At 52.2% G+C, this 13,040-nt stretch overlaps 2 protein-coding genes across 12 annotated transcripts in view; both read right to left on the minus strand.

The window, feature by feature from the left end:
* The window catches only part of Ggt5 (gamma-glutamyltransferase 5), a 27,017-nt gene extending 25,639 nt beyond the window's left edge, over positions 1 to 1,378 (minus strand). For 4 of the 5 annotated variants that reach the window (XM_028773999.1, XM_028773998.1, XM_028773997.1 and 1 more), the window contains exon 1: positions 563 to 1,081. In XM_028773999.1, the coding sequence (XP_028629832.1) occupies positions 563 to 735 (173 nt within the window). In that variant the 5' untranslated portion in view covers positions 736 to 1,081. Of the gene's footprint in view, positions 1 to 562; positions 1,082 to 1,321 lie in introns of those variants that run through there. The other variant, XM_028774000.1, reaches the window with a different exon arrangement.
* A 2,569-nt stretch (positions 1,379 to 3,947) lies between these two features.
* The window catches only part of Ggt1 (gamma-glutamyltransferase 1), a 21,045-nt gene continuing 11,952 nt past the window's right edge, over positions 3,948 to 13,040 (minus strand). For 4 of the 7 annotated variants that reach the window (XM_028773990.1, XM_028773988.1, XM_028773987.1 and 1 more), the window contains exons 5-14: positions 12,109 to 12,239; positions 11,695 to 11,781; positions 10,921 to 11,113; positions 10,426 to 10,583; positions 9,404 to 9,553; positions 8,809 to 8,945; positions 5,332 to 5,519; positions 4,957 to 5,084; positions 4,532 to 4,854; positions 3,948 to 4,265 (exon numbers count right to left, since the gene is read on the minus strand). In XM_028773990.1, coding sequence (XP_028629823.1) covers positions 4,119 to 4,265; positions 4,532 to 4,854; positions 4,957 to 5,084; positions 5,332 to 5,519; positions 8,809 to 8,945; positions 9,404 to 9,553; positions 10,426 to 10,583; positions 10,921 to 11,113; positions 11,695 to 11,781; positions 12,109 to 12,239 — 1,642 coding nt within the window. In that variant the 3' untranslated portion in view covers positions 3,948 to 4,118. Of the gene's footprint in view, positions 4,855 to 4,956; positions 5,085 to 5,331; positions 5,542 to 8,808; positions 8,946 to 9,403; positions 9,554 to 10,425; positions 10,584 to 10,920; positions 11,114 to 11,694; positions 11,782 to 12,108; positions 12,240 to 13,040 lie in introns of those variants that run through there. The other 3 variants (XM_028773992.1, XM_028773991.1, XM_028773993.1) reach the window with 3 other exon arrangements.

Consider the following 13,040-nt stretch of genomic DNA (forward strand, 5'->3'; position numbering starts at 1 on the left):
CTCTCTCTCTCTCTCTCTCTCTCTCTCTCTCTCTCTCTCTCTGTCTCTTTGTCTCTCTCCTTCCCAGCCTCCACATCAATCATTCCACTCTCCAAGGCCAGACCCTGTCACAGAGAGGGACATCCTGACAGTTGTAACACACTTTCTTCTACTGGCCCCGGGAGGCATTATGTATTGCAGGATGGACCAACATATGGAATCCAGATGCCCATTGCCCAGGTTTCTGAAAAAGTCTTAGTCAAGTCAGGCAGGGGCAAAGTAGCAGGCTTCATTCAGTCTGCCTTTCTAACCAGCGTTGTATAGATGATCAACAATAGACTCTCACACTATCTTTGCAACGCTGTCCTGAGTCTCTATTTTCCCTATGGACACACCCACACCATTCTATGCAAGGGCCCTGGGAAAGCCGAACCACATGTGGCCCTCACGTGGCCCTTACCCCACAGCAAGCACGTCTAGCACTCACGTGTCTCTCTTCACACCCCCGCCACCATTACACGGTCTCCAGGCGCAGCCAGCCAGCTGCCAAGGGCCACTGAGCTCACACCCATGGCTTACTCACCGTCCAATATCCGAGCAGATCTTGGAGTCGGCAGCTACGGCGGCATGTGTGAAGGCACCAGGACCGCAAGAGGCTTGGTGATGAGAAAGGATCACAGCCAGCACAATGATGGTCAGACCCAGACCCACACCCAGTAGGACCAGGCAGATGGTGGCCCTATGGCCCCATGCCATGGCTCAGTGGTCCAGGGAGAGAGAGGGAGGGAGGCAACTGGACACACAGGGCAGTGGACAGACAGAGAGGGACAAACTGACAAACTGAAGGGAAAAGAAACTACACAGGGTGAACTCAGGCAATTGGACAGACAGAAAAAGATCGATGGGTCCAGCAAGACACACAGACACACAGGCCAGACAACTGGATAGAAAGGAGAACAGACAGCCTTACAGATAGGTGGTCAGGCAGGTTACAGAGGAGCAAGAGGAAGCCAGCCAGCCAGATGGGCTTATGGATAGACAGACGGCAGACTGTGGCCAGGCAGCTGCTCCTCTCCTCCAGTGGCAGATCTAGCTACAGGTCTGAACTTCCAGTTTTTAGCTCCCGAGGCTTGGCCCTGGAGGCAAGCCAGGCATCTACAGGGAGTTTTTTCTTGAGAAGAGCCAGCTGCCGCTGGTTAACTCTTTCACCGCCAATTGATCCCGTGGTCTGCCCTGCTGCCCCAACAGAACTCAGAGGCTCCTTAATCCCACTGCCATTGGGAATATGATGCTTGCTGCACCCAGGGGAACTGGGGCAAGGGACTCAAGGAAACTCTCTCACCACTTTTCTGGCTCCCAGCAGCTCAGGGTCAGGGTGTCTCCTGCAGGCTGAAGTCCCCCAGCCTCCACATCCAGCTGGTTCCACCCAGGCAGCCTCTTAATCTACCCACCCACCTGGTACAGGGATGGGGCTGCAAGGTAGCCACTCAGGACCGTTTTATTACAGCCTGGCACAGCCTCACCCATACATATGAGTGTAGTGAGGGAAGAGGGTGAGCCCACAGGCCAGATTCTGCTGCCCCGGCACCCACTGCTGCTGGACCATCCCCTGGGACATGGTGACCCAGAAACTCAACCTTAGACCTCTAAAGAGTGAGGCTGTCCTGCCTGGATACCTTCCCTTTTTCTGCAGCTTGGAGCCCCACTGGCTGACTTCCTGAGTCCAAAGTGCTCAGGGCTATTCCTGTGCCTGTGCTGGTGAGCCTCCTCATCTTGGGGGCCTGGCTCGAGTCCTGTCTTTCCATGGGCTCAGGACATTCAAGTGGGAGGAATCTGGAGGACTGAGAACCCACCAATGTACTCTCTTGATCAGACTTAACAGGTGTGCAGGGCAGAAGAGCCCCGATCTGGACCCTCGGTTTCAGTGCCTTCCCAGCATCCCTCACTCTCTTTCCACTGAAAATAGCCCGCTCCCATCTTCATATGCCAGGCTTGGCACTGCCAAAGAAATGAGGCCCAGAGAGGGAATGCCCGCACTGGCCACCCAGCCTGTTAAGGGGTCACATCCAGAGTCCCTGCTCAGCCTGGGTCAGAGGGGCTGTTTCCTGTAAGCCTGTTCCCACATTTTCCTAGAGGGAGAGGGTAGTGTCTGTGGGAGTCTTCCCCATCCCCACTGTCCCCAACACTACAGTGTCCCACCGGCCACTGTCCCCTAAGGCCAAAGCAGTGGTGGGGACAAGCAAACACAAGGGTACGTTACGTTATCTTCCCCCTCCCTGTCCCTGGCTGGGATATCAGGCATAGACCAGAATTGAGAGGCATCTCTACAGATTCTCAAGACTTGGTATCATACTGGATTTGGCTGGGAAGGCCAGTTCTGGTGGCTCCAAAGGCCCCTTACCCAATGAAGTAACATGGGAAAGACAACAGAAAGGAAAGATCACTCAATTCCCTCAGTCTCCAAAGAAGATCTGGGATATACGCCATGGGTCAGCGAGAGTGGGGTACACTTCAAGCACCCTGGGTCCATAGAACTCTCCGACCAGTCCCATAAGGCATGAAACACTGACATACCATATCTCACTATATTGGCCTAGGGAAGCCTGCCTTCTCCCCAAAAATATGGATTGAGGAATGACTGGCACCCCCCCCCCTTCAGCCCAACCTCTGTCTTCCCCAAGGAATCCCAGAGATAGAGACCATTAGGGCTCAGACACGGAGTGCACCTACCGGAAAATCCTGCTTTCCCATAGGCAGGTTGGAAGTACCAGGACTTTCTAGCCTCCTGGGACCCTCCTCTGGCCACTGGGTCCCTTCCTGAAGGGACCCCAACTTGTTTTCACTTCTTGGTTGGGCTGTGACTACGCCAGTGGCCAACTTCTACATGTTGTCAAGCGTCTCCTTACCTCATGGTTATAGCTGTGAGTTCTATAGACCTTGACACAGCACGAGGGGCTACCCTTAAAAAGTTGTGTTAGCTAGTTTTATATCAACTCGACACAAACTAGGGTCATCAGAGAGGAAGCCTCAATTGAGAAAATACCTCCATAGGATCCAGCTGTGGGCAAGTCTGCAAGGACAGTTTTTAAATTAGTGATTGATGGAGGAGGGTCTAGCCTATTGTGGGTGGTGCCATCCCCTGGGCTGACGGTCCTGGGTTCTATAAGAAGGCTGAGCAAGCCATGAGGAACAAGCCAGTAAGCAGCACCCCCTCCATGGCCTCTGCATCATCTCCAGGTTCCTGCCCTGTTTGAGTTCCTGTCCTGACTTCCTTTGACGATAAACTGTGATGTGAAGTGTAAGCTGAATAAACTCTTTCCTCCTCAAGTTCCTTTGGTCATAGTGTTTCATCACAGCAACAGAAACCCTGCGTATGACACGGAGGGATGTTGTACCTAACAGTGCTCTTCTGGGCTCACCCATTTTGAGCTGTGTTCCCCTCGTGAATCTGTGGGTTTCCTATAGCTGGCGGACCTGCTAGTTGTTGTTGTTGTTGTTTGTTTGTTTGTTTGTTTGTGTTTTGTTTTTTTGAGAACTGGGCCTCTTGCAAGACAAGCTTGGATTTCACTCTGGGTTTGTGCTGGGAAAGTGACCTCAAATACAGCTCTGGCCAAGTTGCCTTGTTTCTGCCTCTTCTGTCTACTCTCCTTCAGCTTTACCGGCTAAGTGAGGGCCAATGAGAGTTCACATGAAGCCTTCCCCCCACCCCCCACTCCGAGCAGCTATGGGGTTGCTTTGTCCCAGTTAACGGCGAGGTCGGGGCGCCCTCTAGTGGCTGACATTGCAAGTGTTACTGCTTAACACAATTTAGGTGTTCTTGTTTACCCCTTCCCCCTAACTCTCAGGCACAGGGGGATCCCCCACTTAAAGGTTGATGGTAGCTTCATGACTAAGTGGTAAGTCTTAGGATCCTGCCTCGTCATTCTCCAAACCCAGATGGCTCCATTTCATACACATGACACTACAGCCCATGATACGGGAAGTCCAGCCCGCAAAGGCTTCCCGCAGCTTGGCGGTGGCCTCCGTTTATTACACTGCTCTGTCCCACCCAGGGGCAGCATGTTCTCCAGAGTCTCACTCTTGTTCCTGTTCCCACTCTCATCCCTTGGCTGCAGGTCAGTCTTGTCCCTTCCGGGCACTCAGTAGCCAGCGGGTTCCCCGCCTTTTCTGGAGTCCGAGGCAGCTGCCCAACCGCCTGATGTTCGAACGACGGCCTGAACCACCGCGATGAAAGTGGGTGTGACCTCTGTATAGTGGTGCCGAGTCTTCAGGCCTGCAGCCACCACCTGGGGGTAAGAGGGCAGGGTGAGTCTCAGCAAGGTCACAGGTGTGGCTGGAACCATTCCTGTATAGACATGGCCTTGCAAACCCAGTTAGAAGACTTCTGGTCACGTGAGCAGGAAGACTTAGAGGTGCCTGAGCGTCTAAGGTCTCCTCGGAACTCGCTGTTTGTCTGGCATTGAGCAAGGGCTCCGGATGATCTATGCGGAAGGGTCTGGGGACCGTATGCCTTGGCCAGGGGACATTTGCCACTCCTCAGCTCCCAGCCTACCTGATCAATGTCTTTCTCTACTGTTGTGGTATTGGGCAAAAGCTGGTTGTGCAGTCGGGGCTCTTCCACGGCTCTCTTCACGTCATATCCGAACCACAGGCTGTTGATGATGGCCTGGAGGGATAGGATGGGATAGGAAGATGTCAGCATAGCCCGGGAGCAAGGACAGGGAGTGATGGGGACAGGAAAGGGCAGGCAAAAGGCGCATACCAGTGCGACGGCTGTGGTGATCTGGGTACCACCCGAGGCTCCGACCACCATCCGAACCGTGCCGTCCTTATCCACGATGATCGCGGGACACATGGATGAAAGGGGCTGCTTACCTATGACCCATAGGAGGAGACAGGGATACCGATCAGCTGCCTGGCTAGGGTACCAGCCCCCTGCCAACTCACGCCCTGCATCCCAGGATTCCCAGCCTGCACCTGGCATGATGAAGTTGGCTGGTGACGGGGCTACCCCAAACTGGTTGTCAAAGTTGGGTGAGCTGAAGTCATCCATCTCATCATTAAACAGGATGCCACTGACCCGAGAAAGGACCTTGGAGCCAAAGCTGAAAATAGGACAGCTCAGATAACAATATACACAACTCAGCCGTTTCCCCTACCTGGTCCCCACCCATCGCAGGCCAAAAGCACTCACTAGGAGCCCCACCCCCTATCCAGCCCCATGCTGGGTATGCTACTAAGGCGGGGCTTCTGTTTCTCAACATGAAAGAGGGAAGCCTTTATAGAAAACGATGAGAGCCCCCAACCCACAGCTCCTGTCCCCGCACTGCCCAGCAGCTGCGCAGCCCATACTAGAGGTTGATGGTACTGGTGGCGGCCACAGCACTGCCATCCTCCGAAACCACAGACAGGTGAGCAGTGCCCCCATCATCCGGCAGGTAGAATTCAGGCTCATAGTAGGCGGCTGGATGAGTGGTTTCATCGGTGATGCGGGCTCGGAGCTGAGTAGCGTAGAACTCAGAAGTCATGTTGCGGATCACCTGCCGAGACCCCAGAGCTGGCCTGAGGAGGTTAGGAGGGAGGAGGGGGAGGGGAGGGAATACAACAGGGCTGTCCCAGCTGGTCTTAAGAAGCCCCAGCTGTGGATCTGACAACTTACCTCTATGCTAAACCAGGCCCCCCCCAGGACCAGGGATAGCACCTCCTCAATCCTGCCTGACACCATCTCTAACCTCCAGCTCGTGTCTGTCTATCCCTCAAGCCTTTAGACCCTTGTTATGTTCTTACATGATTTGTGTAATTACTTATTGAACATGTGCCACACGCTCAGAGCCGGGGAATCAGCAGGGAAGAGACATGTGTGTCTTGATCTGTGTGCCATTGGGAGAACACCAGGAGGCAGGGAGGGTACTGGAAATGAGAGGCTAGGTGACAGGAATGGAAAAGGAGAAGCAGAGTGTTCTAGTGGAGATGGTACCTAAAGAGCCCTGAATGAAACCTGTAAGTGCGAAGGCCCTGGATAATGGAGAATGAACAGGATGAAGGAAGAGGATGCTGGGTACCACGCATCCGTGATGTGAGGTCTGTAAAACTTGACTTTGGCTTTCTGCTTTGAGCCACACAGGCTTGGGGGTAGAGGAGTAAGCAGGGTGGGAGACATTTTCATAGGTTTCTTCTGGGGGTCCCCAGAGAAGACTGTGGACAATCATGTGACGGATGAGGACGTCACTGTGGGTGGGAGAAAAAGATGGTGGCCTTGATGTCTTTGGCCTGGAGTTGTCATTCACTGGAAAAGTAAATATTAAAGAAGGAACAGATGTAGAGGCAGCCAAGGGCTTGCTTGCTTTGGGGACACACACCCACGACACACTGAAGAGCTCGGCTTGGGTGCGTGGGCTCATGAACGAAAGAAAGTTCATATGTGAAATTTGCAGAGCAAGGCAAAGATGCAAACACAGTGTAGGCGTACGATGTCTGCTGAGAGCTATGGGCGAGAAAAGATGGGGAGGAAGAGGAAACGGGGCACAGCCAGAAAGAAAGGGACCCTGGCACCTGTCTTGTTTAGGCTAAAGGCCATGCAGACTGTTCACCTCCAGGAGACTTTCCCTGTCTTCCTAGGGCCATACATCTATTGATAAATTCTCTCCCTGTTCAGAATCTATCTGTAAAGCTATGTAGCAGACTTCCCAGATATCCAGACTCTAGGAATCAAACTCTAGGGCTAAATCCTAGCCTATAATCAGTTCCGGTTGCCCTGAAACTCTTTCTAACTTCATCCACAGGCTGATTCTGGGATCCCTGAAGCTACAGGGCCAGGCAGATACCCCACCAGCCTGTGAGTCTCTGACTCTAAGGTACTCCTCAGATTTTCAGCTTCTAGGATGGCAGGTGCCATTTTCGGTCCTCCCCCCTCCCCCTGCCCAGTGAAAATGTACAGACCCTGGGCCGCCAGACTCTGCAACTTTTGAGTTACTAGTCTAATGGAGTCCACCTCGACTAACTGTGACCTCTCCTCTTTTCTCTCTAGACACTGCCAAATTCTCCTTGGCATCCCAATAAATCTTGTGCCCCCACTTCCACCCTTGGGGGAGGGGTGGCATGATGACACATACTTTTAATCCTAGCACTCAAAAAGGAGAGACAGAAAGGTCTCTGTGAATTCAAGACCAGCCTGGTCTAAGAAGTGAATTTCAGATTGGCTGGAGCTACATAGCGAGACCCTGTCTTAAAAAAAAAAAAAAAAAAAGTATGGCCTCAAAGAACAGTGTGGGCTCAGCAGCCTTTATTATACTGGAGCCTAGCAAAGACAGCGTCTTGTTTCAGCCATGTCTGGTGCGTGAACTACCCAGTTTAAGCGAAGGCATGCAGCCTGGATCTGCTCAAATAGAAGCAAAACAAGGCTGCAGACCATGCTAGGAGACAACTGGCTTTAGAAACAGCAGAGGGTCTTCTGCAGGTTAAGGGGGCGGAGCAGTGTGACAGTTAATTTGACTGCCGACCTGATTGCACCGGAAGACTCCCAGGTGATTAGTAAAACCCTCACCTCTGTAGGTGTCTGTGCTTTCTGAGAAGATTGGATCTGATGGCTCTGACCTAATCAATGATTTGATTGATTGATAGATTTGTTTTTGAGATAGGGTGAAAGGGTTGGTCTTCGTCTTCGTGTGTGTCGCAGGCTGGCCATGACTTGTGCCTCAGTCTCCCGAATGCCCAGGGTGACATGTGTGGCTTAGATTGGAAATGCCAACAAACTACTGGAAAGTGATGGCTGTCTGGGAGGTGGGGCCTTTGTTGGGGAAGATGGGTTAGTCATTGGGGATGTGCTTCTGAAAGATGGATCATGACCCTGGTCCCTTCCTGTGTCTTCTGCCTCTTGGTCACTATAACTTTCTTCCATGATGGTCTATCTGTTTTACTGCAGGCTCAGAAACCTGTTCCTCTTGGGTTTTATCACAGCAACCAAATGGTCTACCATAAGAGGCATCATGGCAAAGGATGGGATATAATTTGATTACTGTTAAACCGAAAAGATACAAAGACCCTGAAGTGAGGGCTCCACCTCTGGCAGATAATGAGTCATGTGACCCTGATATTGGTTTTCTCATGCAATGTGTGTGACCCCCTTGCTCTCAGGAATGTACCCTGGACTGTGGCATTGGCTTCTTACTCAGGGAAACAAAGATGGGGATCGTGGGGGCTAAAGAGAAAGGAAAGACTTGTACCAAAAGGTTGACAATCCAGAAGGGGCGCCAGGGAAAGCAGGCAGGTGTGCACTGATGTTCTAAGTTGGGTTTTCTGTGGATACATTTTTGCAAACTGAAAGACCTTGAGGCTTGGCTTGGTGGCTCTTGCCTGTAACCCTAGCACTAGGAGGCTGAGGTAACATAGTTGCCTTGAATTTGGAGCCATTTTGGATACAGTGTGGAGCTCTGTGCCTACCTGGTCTTAATCTCTTTCATACCCCTCATCATTCTGAAGAGATACAACCTGTCCACCCATTCCTCCCTCTACACTGAGCACTCCAGAATCTTCCAGGTCAAAGGCCTAAGCATGTGCAATGGATCTGTGATAGGAGCTGGGTTGCAGAGGTGTTGGGTTTGGAGGTGGGATAACAAGACACCAATTATCCACTGTTAAGTCTGCTTTCCTCAGTTTCCCCAACACTATGAGCTCTGCCAACAAGAGGTCAGGGTACATGGTAATGAGTCTACCCTGAAATCAGACTCAAGTTCAGAAAGCACAAATGAAACCGGTAGGGTGGGTGGTTTTCAGAGCTCACCCAACACCCCTTTGGCAGGTCTCCCACCTGCTGTGGGGTACCCTCCTTACCTGAGATACATCGACAAACTTTGGGTCACCGAGCATGGTCCTCTTGGCAAAGGCAAACCGAAAGGCTTCCACGATACGGTGATAGGTCAACGCCTTCTGTTCTGGGGTTGCCACGCTCTTCGGCGAGAAGTTGTATCCTAAGTGGTATCCAAGCACATATTGATAGGCAACTGGGGTTCAAGGGGTTAACACATCCCTGAGCCATGTTTCTCACCCTCTGCCATAGGAAAAGAAATACATAATAACTAACAGCAGTGGCCACGTGAGAAAGACGTGGTTAAGATGGGGGCGTGGTTAAGACGGGGGTTAAGCCAACATGGATCAGAGAGGAGCAGCTTGAGGGTCCCAAGGTCTGTGGGCTTCTGGAATTTCACTTAGACCAGCCAGAATCACACTCTGGACAAGACTCTTGCCCTGAACTCCCAGACTCTTCCTGACCGTTTTTCTTCCTCTAAGTACTAAGCATCATGCCCTACCCTTCTCACCCCTTCTGAGGAGCCCTGGCACTCAACGCTGCAAACTATGAGGCAGGGTGGACATTCCGCTGGGTCTATGTCCCTGCTCCTCAGCAGGGCTAGAGAGAGAGACAGCTCACCTTTGAGGATATTCAAGATGAGAGTCAGCACGGGCCCACTGAGTGGAGCACTGGGCACATACAGGGTCGAGTCCCCGAGGCTGATACTCATCGGGTGCTCAATCAGCTCCGCACGGTAGTTGTTCAGGTCTTCAACCGTCATGATGCCCCCTGCCGTGGGACAGCAGCTCAGTGGCTGTGTGATGCCCTTGTAGCATGGTTGGGGACAGGGCTGGATCACGTGGGACTGGGTTTACCATTGGGCACGGTACGGGATGTAACTGAGAATTATGGTCAAGGGTACAACATGGGGTCAGGGTTGTTTAAGGAGTTTGGTCACCACTGAAGAGAAGGACGGGTTTGCACCATAGTGAGGAGACGGTGTATACTATCAGAAGGGCCCATGGGGCTATCAAATCAATGGCCCCAACCATCATCGGGACCCCCTAGGCACTAACAGTGCTTACCACCTATGTCAAATTCAAACAGCAGCCTCCAGGCTAATCTTTCATCTCTATGGCACAAGGGTCTTTCCCAAGTATGGAATACCCGCCTCCATCTTTCTCTTACTAACCCCGCCCCCACTGAGGACTGTGTGGATGGGAGAAGTCTCTTAATTCTCTGAGGAACTGGTTCTAAGTAGGATTCACAGCAGTAAATGCCGTTGTGCTGAGTCTCCAACTTCTGGAAACAGGGTGAGAATACTGCGCCTCCCGGTGAGTCAAAACTTTCCTCTTCAGCTTATCCCAACCTGCCCTCTCTCTGCCCGATGGCCATTGTCCTTGCAGCTCATTTCTTGTAGGCTATCCTTCCAGATCTGCACCTCAAGTCTTCCTCAGCCCCAAGGGCTGCCCATATCTCTCTCCACATCCCAAGGGATTTCCAGTGCTGCTCAGCCTGGTGTGAGCCAGGAGCTAAGAATCCATGCCGACCCTTCCCCCGCCAAGTGCTTCCTGAGGACCCAGAGGCAAACCTAGGCAGGGAGCACACCTCAGAGCCACTCGGGGCTCCTCCTGTGGAGGTCCTCACTCAATCCCACTCACCAGCCTCCTGGATGTCTCTCACAATCTGGGCTGTGAGACTCCCGTTGTAGAAGGCCTTGGCACCCTCCTGGGCCAGTATCTGCAACGTGTCGGCCAGCTTTGGCATCATCACTGTCTCTCCTTCCCGAAGCACCTTCCCTTGCCGGCAGAACACCTCGCTGGGACAGAGAGGACTCATGTAAGGCAGCAGGTGTGGAAAACTAATTATACCTCACACCCACCTCTCACCCTTTTGCCCTCAGGGTGCAGAGGTCAAACATAAGTAGAGCCTGTTCATAGATGGGTTGTCCTCTTGCTTGGGGTTTCTAGTGCCCCATCTTGCTCAGGCCATACTGTTCATACTGTTCACTGGGGCCTCTAAACCAGGCTCTGACTATGTCTGCACACCTAGGGTTGAACAACGGCTCAACCCCACTGAGTGGAAGGCTCCTGTGAGCAGAGTACAGCTCCACTAGCCCTTCCCAGGATGAGCCACTTGGACATGAGGCCGCCTACCACAAGGCAGGCGTCTTCTCAATGGTGTCCCGTTTTCTGTCCAGGGCTATTGCCAAGCCCTTGCCCACAGGGAAGCCATGGCGAGCCAGCTGGATGCTAGGTTGGAAGAGGCGAGCCCAGGGTAGCCGGCCGTGTCGTCGGTGTGCCAGCTCATATCCGCGGATTTCACCGGGAACTGCCACCGAAAGGCCACCTAGGAACCGGATGAGGAGAGTTTGAAAGAAAGAGAAATGGGGGTGGGGCGCTGGGGAACGCAGGTGGGGTGGTGGAAGGTTAATTAGTGGTGGGATATGGTCACTGGGGCCTATAATCCCTGCTACTGGGAAGCTGAGGCAGGAAGATACTTAGGTTTAAGGGCTGTCTGGGCTACGGGAGGAGTTGAAGAGTAGCTGCGGTAGATTGCTTATTTATTTTATGTGTATGAGCACTTGGCCCGCATGTGCACGTATGTACTATATGTACAAAGTACCCAAGAAAGTCAGACAAGGACATCAGATTCCCCTGGACAGGGGTTACAGGTGGGTTGCGAGCCACCGTGTGAGTGCTAGGAATCAAAACCGGGTGCTTGTGGATACCGAGGGTCCATGACTATTTTCTCCATGTGCAAACACAGGTGGCTCACTGCAGGGCTAAGAAGACATAAAAGAATCTACCTCTCCCCTCACGATGGCGATTTAACCATTTGCTATGCGAGAGTATCATGGATACCAGAGCTGTCCCCAGGTCTCAAACAGGTACACGTTCCCCTGTGAGTATTGATCCATATTGGCTTACCTTCTTCAGAGTCCTTAGAGTTATTGAACATGCTGGCACTGGCCAACCTGGGAGCCACCTCACGGGCATTGATAACCTCAGCTTTTCCTATTAAAAGAAACATGTTAGCTGGGCTGTGGTGGCGCATGCCTTTAATCCCAGCACTTGGGAGGCGGAGGCAGGCGGATTTCTGAGTTCGAGGCCGGCCTGGTCTACAGAGTGAGTTCCGGGACAGCCAGGGCTACACAGAGAAACCCTGTCTCGAAAAACCAAAAAAAAAAAAAAAAAAAAAAAAGCATGTTGGCAGGCCAGGTTATCCCCAACCCATCCTGTCAAGGGGGCCCAGGAGACACCCGGCTATAGTGCTCTAGACCAACTCACTCTGATGGAGAGGGATAGACCGAGCCACTCCCCTGCCCGATCATGGGCACTCACGTGTGGTGCTGTTATAGATGGTGAAGAACAGGCCTCCCCCGATGCCCATGCTGTGAGCATTCATGAGTCCCATACACAGCAGGCTTGCGATGGCTGCATCCACCACGGAGCCACCTTCCTGGAGAATATCCCTACAGGCAGCACAGAGGAAGGAAAGAGCCTGAGGACTCTTGGGACTACCCTGCCACGCACCTTGGCCACTCTGCCCCAAAGAAGACAGAAGAGAGACCCTATGCCAGGTGTTTCTGCTATGAGCAGAATCTTGTGCTGCATCAGGCTTAGTGTGTAGCCCAAGCTGGCCTCAAATCTCAACCTCCTGCGTATTGAGATGGGAGAGGTAAGAGCTTCCATGCTCAGCTGGACTGCATTTTTGGTTTGCATTTTTTCTCCTGTTTGGTTTATTGAGATGGGGTCTTATCCCCAAGGGCTGAGGTTACAGGTGACATTTTTGGTTTTTTGTTTTGTTTTAAACATTTATTTTTATTTATACAAGTACACTGTAGTTGCCTTCACACACACCAGAAGAAGGCACATCGGACCCCATTACAGATGATTGTGAGCCACCATGTGGGTGCTGGGAATTGAACTCAGGACCTCTGGAAGAGCAGTCAGTGCTCTTAACCACTGAGCCATCTCTCCAGGCCTTGTTTTGTTTTTTAAGTTGCGTGTGTGTGTGTGTGTGTGTGTGTGTGTGTGTGTGTGTGTGTAAGTGCAGGTACCCATGGGGATCAGAGAAGAGCATCAGATCCCTTGGGCTGGAGTTTCAGGCACTCGTGAGCTGCCTGACATGGGTGTGGGGAACTGGACTCGGGTTCTTTGAAAGAGCAGCTCACAGTCCAAATCATTGAACCATCTCTCTAGCTCCGAAGCTTGCTTGGTTGCTTGCTTTTCCTTCCTTCCTTCCTTCCTTCCTTCCTTCCTTCCTTCCTTCC

The sequence above is a fragment of the Grammomys surdaster genome, unplaced genomic scaffold (genome assembly GCF_004785775.1).
Source record: "Grammomys surdaster isolate TR1022 unplaced genomic scaffold, NIH_TR_1.0 237, whole genome shotgun sequence".
Classification (NCBI taxonomy): Eukaryota; Metazoa; Chordata; class Mammalia; order Rodentia; family Muridae; genus Grammomys; species Grammomys surdaster.